Raw genomic sequence first — 9,853 nt, 5'->3', positions numbered from 1 at the left:
AAAAAAAAAAAAAAAAAAAAAAAAAAAAAAAGGAAAAAGGTGTTTTATAATTAGAGATGGGCTGGGCTACTTCTGAAATCATAATGAAACCACACACCTGACATTTGCATTTTCTCCACACGTGGCAGAAGGTGCGGGAAGCCTGACTTGATGTTTTGCAGCCTGTGTGCAACTGGTAACCTCCCTTGGACATCAGAGGTATCATTTCTGGAAGGGGAGACTCGGAGGCAAGAAGGGCACAGGCTCAGGAAGCTGGGCACAGACAGGGCCATGGTCCAGAAGCGCTCCCTGGCTTGTTCCTGCACTCATCCATGTTTCACCTGCATCCTGCAGCCCACCTTCTGTTCTCTACCCTGGGTCCTGTCTGAACTCCCTGCCCATGGGGTCCTCCAAGACCCTGTTGTACTATTAAGACAAGCTGGTGGGATTCCCGGACACCTGGAGAGAACGGGGAGAAGCCCCTAAGTATCACCTTCCCTGGTATCTGTGAGCAAAAGGGCCATCTTGGTAGAGATGCTTACCCTCAGCTGGGTTCAGACTGAGGTCACGGAGTCTCACCAACTTCTGGTGAAGACGTCAGCTCACCTGTGGCAGCACATGCTCACCATGAGCCACGTTATCTTCTTGTCCTTTATGTCAGCGTGGATGCTCACCTGCTCTGATCTTTGCAGAGCTTGACAGGCCTTCAATTAAAAAGAATCCTGAGAGGCAGAAGACCCCCCCACATCCTGGGCAGATGCTCCTGGCAGTAGCTGCTCTTATCTTAGAAGAGGCCCCAGGCCCAGGAAACTACACAATGGCTGGTTCCCATGGCCAGGGCTCTCCTCCTTGGGATCGTGACCTTGTGCTTTGACTAACTCCATGTGACATCTGTTTGGCCACCTTGGAATTATGCTAATAGATTTGCAGAAAGAAAGAAAGAAAGCTAAGCAAAGCTGGGCACGATCCCATTCAAATGCCCACTGCTGCCAAGAACTTCATGGCTAAGAACCATGGGTGTACAACACTGGAGGAGATGGGGTAAGCGATCCAGCTAGGAAAAAAACATTTCTCTACCTTTCAGGCCCAGGAAGGGCACTGGGTGAGCCTGTCTGGGAGCATCTCACTGCAAGCAAGTACAGGAAAGAGACAGGAGCAAATGGGCATTGAGCATCCTCTAAGAGGCCACAGGATGGAGGAAAGGCTTGTGTTGGGACCTGTGTGGCAAGAGCTGCCCAGAAAGCAGAGCAGGGAGGTCTCAGGAGGTATCTGGAGTACATTGGTGTCTGCCTACAAGAGCAAGGATCCCCTGTGAAATCAATGGGAGCCTCTTGAGCCCAGCAAAGCGAGGTTACCTGCATGCTGGGAAGCAGGCCGGGAATCTGTATCCATGTTAGAAAATCCCCCTCCCCATTCCTTATTGGACAGCCCTTCCTTATTGGAAGCCGCCCAAGAAACCCATGTGGATAGCTGGGGTTCCAAGGCTTTGGCTCAGCCACACTGGATGCCCTCAGCATTTCTTTGGGTACTGGGAGACAAACCCATGGAATGGGGTTGGTGCTCACAGACTCTGCTTGGCCATCAGATATTTCAGCATAAGCCCATCTCTACTTATAACAAGAAGTCTATAAAGGGAAGGATCAGCCATCCTTATCTGTCTAGGAGCTGTTTCAAAGCCCTTTCTATGTTCATTCTGTGCCCAACTCGAGTCACCCCCAGATCTATCAGGTCTTCCTTCTGAAGGTTTGGTAAGTGACTGCCATCAATCTCATTGTCCATGAAGGTCTCTTTGTGTTCGCCCAAGTTCAGACTTTCCAGCCAATCTGCCACATCTGGTTTAGTCCATAGGTGGACAGGTTTAGTTGTAAAAGGCTTATTTGAGATTGGCTGTTGGAGTATTGAGGGAGATGGTGACCTGCTGCGACCTGCTGGATTCAAGCCAAATAGGTCCCCAGCAGGGGACTGGCTTGGAAGGCTAAAGACATCTGAGAGTGTGGGAGAAGGAGACGCAGCTGTGGCAGACAGAGGGGTGGGCAGGATCTCTTTGTTCATCTCTGTTGGTGAGACCACAGGGCTTGGGGCACGTCTTGTTCCTGAGGTCCTACTTTCATAGTCAGGGGGCCGGCTCTGCAGGGTGATGGGCTGGGAAGTGCCAGGGCGGACAGTGAATGTGACCGTCGTGCTCCGTGTACCTGAGACGGTGCTCATGACCTCCGGGCTTCTGAAACGGCAACAACAGAGAAAACCATCACAAGCCAGGTCATTGAGGAGGGTTGGGAAGGTGCCCAAGCCACATCACAGCTTCTAGTAGCAGGTCACTGGCAATGAGCGAGTGACTTGCCATGCCAGGATGGAGTGGGAGGGGCAGCAAGCAGAAACAGCACAGCACACCACGCCAGCCACTCCCCTGAGTCTGGGCTGGAGGAGCTGGAAGGGCCTGCCTGTTTTGGGCTATGAGGAAACTGAGGGTGTTTCACTCAAAGAGGGCATCGAGACTGTCAGTCCCCGGGGGAATGTGCCCAGGGACATCCCCCATCCCTCTCAAAATGACATGTCTTTATTTCAGCAGGTAGAGGAAGCACACCCTTGAGGAAGGATCCTGCCTGAGCTGCTCTCAGCTGCCTGGCAGACCTCGGCTTTTTGGCTTGAAGTCCATGGTTTTTGGGACAAGAGCAGGGCTGGACCTGCTTCAGTAGGTAGAGACCCTTGCCAGTGAGGGCACCCAGGGTTGGAGAAAGTTCTCCCCAGACCCATAGGGCAAGGAGCAGTTTGTCAGTGTGTCCTGAGCTGACCTCAGGGTAGGGTCTGCTTCCCAAGTGGCACTGGTGTCTATAGACCTGCCTCACCGCAGTATGAATTAATGTACACTTCTGTGGAGAGACTCACTAGGGGGATGTGCAGTCCCTACTGAAAGCAGAGGTTTGAAGGGAATCCTGGAACCCAGCCCTGCCCTCTTCACTATGTACAGGCAGGTGAAGCTGCTGGAGCTGGAAGAGAGAGGCTCAGCTTTTCAAAGTGCCCCTTCCACTGGTGCTGGGGTGGGGAGCACAGGTTACATCTGGTACTGGGGAAGTTCTGTTTGCCTTGCCACACAAAGACCACACAGAGGTGGTCTCTCTATGAAATGCCCCTCACTGGCAGGTGTTCTGGCCACACCCAGGGAGGACAAGCATCTCTATGGGCCCTGGCTGTTGTTCTGGTATCCCTAAGCTGCAACCATGCCATTCTGCCACCCCCATGGCCACAGCCCCTGCAGAGATGAAAGTATGTGTGTGTTTCCCTCACGTGAATGTGGATGCCCCTTCTGGAAAGATAGGACCTACACAGGCCCTTCAGGATCTAGACAGAGATGCCAACTGGTGCCTGGCTCTGCCAAATACGGGCTTAGGTGTGGGTAGCATACAAGTCCATATGTCTGCCTGTGTGAACTTGGGCCCTCTCCTACGTAGGAAATTAGGGGACAGTGAGGACTCCTGAGTCCATCTCAGATCTTCAGGGATAGGACCACGGGGTGGGGCAGCATCTGCAGTGAGCCGAACTCTCCCAAGCACTGTGAAAGGTGCTGGGCCATAGAAACCACTTGTGTAGGTCCTGCTTTTCTTTAGGGCCTGTCAAATGCTAACCGGGCAGAGCCTACATGGAACAGAAGTGAAGAGGGAAGTAGGCCATGTATGGTCAGTCACCTGGCTCTGGGCTGCTCTGTGTGTGTGTGTGTGTGTGAAACCACTGGTCACCCAAGGTACCTCTGAGCGCTGTGACACTTCTCCACTTGACAATAGTCATGGTGGGGATATACTTCAAGTATGGCCCATACCATAGTCAGAATGGAGGTGCACATCTGAAAAGGCATTTGTACCATGGGCTTGAGCATTAGTCCTGTTGTGAGAAGGGTTTTGGGGGCTGGCACGTGCACGCTGTGGGCCATGGATGTCTGGGTTCCCAGAATGCTCACAGGCTGCTTCCTGGAGGTTGAGAGCCCTATGCACAGCCCTGTGTAGAGTCTTCCCCCTATCTTTTCAGGCTTGGTGGCCTTTTGGACCAATGTGGCAGCAACACTGGCAGGTAGGAGGCAGCCCAATAAGGTCAGAGGCAGCTTGGATAAAGGATAGGGAGCCCATTGGCTTTGTGGGCAGTGAGGGACTGGACTCTGAGACTCTAGGTCTAAATTCTTGAGAGGAAGTGGGCTGAAGACATGGTAAAGATCTAAGGGACCTATAAGGTCCCTCTTTGGTGCTGCTCAGATACAGTGGTAGGTGGCTTCAGGTCTAGCCTGAGCAGGTGCTACAGCAAGCTAGCCCATCTCTGCCCCTGCATGGTGGCAGGCGTGGCATCTGTTCAAGGAGCCCATGGTTTCCACTTTCTAGAACAGCTGAGCTATAATGGTTGAAATACCTATAAGTTTGAAACCTCTGTAAATAGAGGTGATCTGGGGTGCAGATCATGCTGAGAACTTTTGGGGAGAAGGATGGATTATTTTTAAGGTGGGAAAACATTCTTCCAAGAGCACATTTGTGCAGATAAGATGGGGTGGGGTTAGGGTTGCTATGTGCTTTCTCTGAAGCTGCCTTGCATGGTGACTATGCCATGCTTTGCTAGTGGGGAGCTACTGCGCTGTCCTGTTGGAGAGCTACCTGTTTGCTTGTCAGGCTCATGAAACAGGCCAGTTAATCCCGAAGGGGCAGCAGCTGCTGTGGCTGGGCAGTGCCCAGCAGTGTGACCTACCAGTTCACACTAGGTAAGGCCTCAGCTGTGAGTGGCTGGGCCTATTTCTGGCAAGTAAGGCCTCTGCAGGCAGCTGTGCCCATCAGGAGGAAGAAAGGAGGCTCCTACACCTGGATGGGAGCAGCAGGAGCAAGGGACAGTGGCACACAGGAGACCACGCACATCTCTTCAGGCGGCACTTACTTCTCTTCAGCATGACCCTCTTCTGCAAACACCATCACGGAGCAAATGGAAATGACAAATGGAGCGATTGAGATGACACTGAAGAATTAATGAAGAAGACAAAGAAAAGAAGCTTCCTTCAAGGATGAAATGAAAGCAGAGGCACAGACCTGGCTGAGACTGTATGAGCCAGGCCCTTCCTGACACAGGCTCTGGGCAGTTTGATGAGTGTAAGTGGTGCCCGCCTAAGCGGTCCTGAGCTCCGGTTGGAAATCAACATGGTTGTCACTTTCACACAGAGCCCTTGGAGTTTACAGCTTTGCCATCTTTGGCTTGGGACAATGTCAAGCTCTTCAGAACGACAGAGGCGTGGCCCTGGAAGGGGCTGGCCTCTGCTTGAAGGAAGACAACCAGCTTCCTGCTAATTTCCCAGCACAGGTTCTGGGGCTGTATTTTCCCTTCTTCAACTTGGGAAGGATAAATCAGTGCTCCTACTGGGGCAGGCTGTTCCACTGACCAGGCCTTTGCTTCAGGTCGGTACCAGGACATGTCAGACAGCCCAGCGGCTGACTGCAGGGGTGTCAGACCTGGTCACGTGCTTTGGGCCTGCCAGTCCCCCCACCCAGCGTGGCTACAGAGGAACATGACCAGAGAGTTGGAGCACAATGAAGGGCCGGCTAGCTGGCTCAGTCTGTGTCTTCGAGGTGGCCTGATTCCCTTTTGGTTAATCACACTGATATGATTCACTGGATCCTCCCTCGTGCACAGATCATTATGTTGCTTAGCAACCACTGAGTTGCTGGGCGGAACTCACAGGAATCTGTTGTCCTGATTTAGAACAGACACACATACTCATACACACACCCTCTCTTGGATGATCACTCAGTAGCCTGCCTTTAAAATCAATCCCATATAGAAAATTAATAATAATAATAATAATAATAATAATAAAACCAGCCCAAGAGGGAATCAGGAGCTCTGGACACGCTGCATTTTCATCAGGAAGGATAGGTGGTAGTAGTGGTGTGGGGATATGCAAGCAGCCTTCCCTCTGTTCACAGATTTAGGTTGGCTCAGAAGCAGCACTGTGGGCCCGAGGCTGTTCGGGCATGAGAAGGCTCTGCGCACTCCTCTTGTCCTTCACAGGCCCAGCACTAATGCTGGGGTTCCAGGCTTTTCAGCTTGGATTCCTTCCTGTGCTCAGGCACTCCTCTGCACTTCAGTTACCATTCCGAGAGGGAGGGACCCAGTCTCCCTGCTAGGAGCTTACACCTCAGCAGATGGAGATGGTACCCAGTTTTCATGGAGAAATGCTGGCCTCCCACTCTAAATGCAAAGTGAGCAAGACTTGAACCTGCCGTTTGATGACCAAGGGATTCATTCCTGCCAGGCCAGAGACTGTCCAGTACCATCCCCAAGAAGCAAAACACCGATAGCAAATTCCAGGGCCTCTCACTGGTATGACCCATCACCCTCCCATCAATTGGTACAGCACATGCCAAGTGCTTGGTGTGGCTGGGTGATGGAAACGCCATCAAGCACCTCTGTTATCCTGGCAGTTTAGGAGTCTGCTCTTAGAACAGCTTGGCAGAGATAATTTAAAAAAAAAACCCACAATGATTTATTTAAAATGGAGAGGCTCTTAGGACAGTATTTTGGGAGCCGGTGGGGAGCTGGGGCACTGGCAGGGGAGGCAGATGAGCTGTGTCGAGGTAGAGCATCTCCTTGGGAGCAGGCTGGGGACCTGGTGCTTCTGGGACCTGTACTATGAGATAATTCTTCTCAGGCCAGTCTGAACCTCGGCCAGCAGAAGGCCAACCCTGAGGCTCTTCTGGACCACCACTGAGGGCTGGCATTCCAGAGGGTACCCAGCATGTGCCATTTCCTCTGGCGGAAACCACAGGGTACCCACAAGCACGCACACACTGCTCTGTTCCTCCCACAGACTCATTGAAAGCAAAGTTAACCTTTTCCATGGAAGTGTCATTGAAAAACACCAGATTAGTCTAGCTTTAAAAATGCTATCTGGTATTTGTCAATTATATCTCAGGAAGGCTGGGGAAAAGATGATATCTGGATTTCCCAAGTCACAGCTAGTTTGTTAGGTCGTAGTCTCCTGGGTTCCTTGGGTAGTTCTCCCTGGTACCCACGTGCTCATCTCAGAAGCGCAGGCCCCTCATCTCAGACTTGGGCTCCCAGAGCAGTCTGTGTTATCAGGTGATGTCCTGTCCACACAGGAGCCTTGTAATCTTTAGGAAGCAAAATCATGGTCATGCCAAGCCTCAGCAAGCCCTCTGATGGCTGTTGTCCCTTGGAATTTGATCCCATTTCCCCCCATAGCCCCATATCCCTTGCTCTTTGTGGCTTGACCCCACCCTGCCACCTGGCCCAGTCTCCTCAGCATAGAAAGTGCTTTTCTGCATCTTGCTAAGGCATGGGCTCCTGGTTCTTTGCACAGCTGACTCTTTTGGATATTTTAAGTCATTCAAATATCACTTCCTCAGGCTGCCAGCTCCTCTCTTTATGAGATCACCAACCCATTAGAACACCTTGCTTCCTTCACAAAATTTGCCACAGTTTGGGTTTATCTTGTTTGGTATTTATTGTCCATTTCCTGTTTCAAGAGTTTGAGCTCCCCAAGGGAAGAGGCACAGGAATGTTTTCTTCATCAGTGGTAAATCCTGGGCTCAGCATGGTGTGTGGCACGTTGAAAGAAGATTGACGACCAGATCTGCTGACCAGCTTTGGAGGGTTTTGCATCTTCCTTGGTGCGTTTCTCTTGTTTCTCTTCACAGACCTGGTATCAGGCTTGTACAAAGCAGCAGCTTGGTAAAACTCCTGACCATTGAACTTGGAAGACCATGGGCTGTGGTCCAAGCTTGAAGACTATGTCCAGCTGGCTTTCTAGGTCTGCAGTTGGGTATTCTGTATGTCCCCAGGGATGTGACTTTAACCAAGGCACCAAATGTTCTGCTCCTTGATTCACAAAATGGCAAGGATTCTGCCCATGTCTTAACACCTCCAGTGTAGTGAAGGAAGATCAAGTGCATCGATAGGTTACTGAAGGTCTTTGAATGTAAAAAGCATGGTGCAAATGAAGTACATTTGATAATTGTTGGTGATGCGTTTGTACATGCAGTTGTACTGTGAGAGAGCCCAAAGGGCTGTGGCTGGGTTGATGGTCATTCACTGGGCTCTGAGGTCCCTCGGGGAGGGCTAGCAAGGCCTAGGCTGCATGCTGTGGTCCAGCCAGAGGTACTGTTGGGTGGGGAAGCCTGTGGGTTAGCAACTGCTGCCTTGGTTCTGCCTGAGAAAAGAGCAACTTCTCCTGGAGACTCCCCCATGCTCAAAGTACAACTTCGTTCTTTTGCTTTGAGCTGGTTAAAGATTCTCCAGAGATGAGGCATAATCAGGCCAGGTGTCCTAGAATGGCCTGGTGGCTTCAGTCTTGGCAGGGTTTTCAAGTCAAGCCAAGAGCTGCCTCTAGCACTATGTATACAAGAAAATTAATTTGATTGTCTTCTTTTGACAACATGTATTTAATCAAGACATTTCCAATTCTCACTGTATCGCTCACTTTGAGGAGTACCTCTAAGAAGCAGGAACTCAGATCAAACATGCCCAAGAAAGCAGGAACCTAGGAACTAACTTTCTCCTTTTCTCCTGGATCCCTGGTAAAGAACAGTCTCATCCTCAGCATTTTAGGAAAGAATCTAAGGGTGAAAGTTGCTTTAAAGCAGTGGTGGTGAATCTATGGCACGTGTGCCGCAGCTGGCTGTTTGTTATCACTGAAAGCCCTGAAAGGTTCGCCATCACTGGAGTGAATGACAGGATTAGCTCTGAAATTCATCCCTTTCTTGGTGATCAAAATTTGTTTCTATGGAAATGGGATTTTTGCACCACTGTTATTTCAGAAAGCATGGGTCAGTTTTCAATTTTCCCTAGAAAAACTTCTAGGGAATCTCCTCCATCCAGTTTTGAGCCTTATTTTATTCAGGTCCATTCACAACTCTGAATTTTTAGTTGCCTTTGAAGACATGCCCAGGCCGAGAGTGCCTCAGAGTAAATGACCCCAAGCCTAGTAGGAGAAGCCTTCCCTAAGACATCTTGTGAGCAAGTTAAGTGCTGTCTGTTATCTATATATACACACACACTTGGGGCAGGATGTCTGTATCGACTGCCACCCCGACTAGACCAGACTGCAGCTCACATTCCCAATGGCTATGTCCCCAGTGCCCAACCTGGTGAGGTTGTTAGATCAGAAAAGGAGGGGTCAGAGTTGTGTGCTGATTTTAGTGCCCCGAGTCACTGAACTTCATCTCTGCTCTCTGACCTTGGGGCCGACCTATTCTCTGTCTAACTGAGTGTAACCCTCAGCTGGAAGCAAATGGCCCTGGCTGCTCAGCAGTATTGCATACATCTAGTGACTGCACTTGCCTATTATCAGCCACAGAAATTTCTAGGCCCAAGAGCAGCACTGCCATCCTGCCAGCATTCTCAGCCTTGCAGATAGTCATCCAAGAGTTGGCCCCTCCTTCCAAGGAAATCTCTAATTCCAGAGAGATGACAGAAGTCAAGCTCTGAGCCAGGTTCCTAGGTGGGTGGTTTAGACCTATGCCTTCTGGCTAAGTAGCACTGGCTCCTTTGCCTCATTGCTCTGACCTCCAACTTCCTTGACTGTGCAGTGGGAATAATTATAGCCCTGCTGGTGGTATAGGTGGGAACTGATGCCCAGCACATGGCAGGTGCTTTGTAGGTGTTGGTGAATGTTATTGTGAGCAACTAGTCTGGGAGGTGGCCATTCTTGGCCATAGAGTGTGGGTTGTGGGTGATCATACAGCTGCTATCTTGAGGAAGTCCACCAGGATTCTGCCAGGTGATGCCTATCTGAGGCTCCTCCCTGCCTGTGTCCACCTAGAGAGCGCCAGGGCAGCAAGGCCCCAGGGACACATGCAGGATAGGATGCTGTTCTGCTCTGAGCAGCCCAGGA

General features: G+C 50.8%; 1 protein-coding gene across 13 annotated transcripts in view; it reads right to left on the bottom strand.

Annotated features, from left to right (window-relative positions):
- Nucleotides 1-7: 7 nt before the first annotated feature.
- Shank2 (SH3 and multiple ankyrin repeat domains 2) overlaps nucleotides 8-9,853 on the bottom strand; it is a 511,573-nt gene continuing 501,727 nt past the window's right edge. For all 13 annotated transcript variants that reach the window (XM_010635716.3, XM_010635704.3, XM_010635710.3 and 10 more), the window contains one exon: nucleotides 8-2,200. In XM_010635716.3, coding sequence (XP_010634018.1) covers nucleotides 1,630-2,200 — 571 coding nt within the window. In that variant the 3' untranslated portion in view covers nucleotides 8-1,629. The remainder of the gene's footprint in view (nucleotides 2,201-9,853) is intronic.

The sequence above is a fragment of the Fukomys damarensis genome, unplaced genomic scaffold (assembly GCF_012274545.1).
Source record: "Fukomys damarensis isolate Sample0158 unplaced genomic scaffold, DMR_v1.0_HiC HiC_scaffold_27, whole genome shotgun sequence".
In the NCBI taxonomy this organism is placed as follows: Eukaryota; Metazoa; Chordata; class Mammalia; order Rodentia; family Bathyergidae; genus Fukomys; species Fukomys damarensis.
Note: the sequence above shows the minus strand (reverse complement) of the source record. Positions and strands in the feature narration are given on the sequence as shown.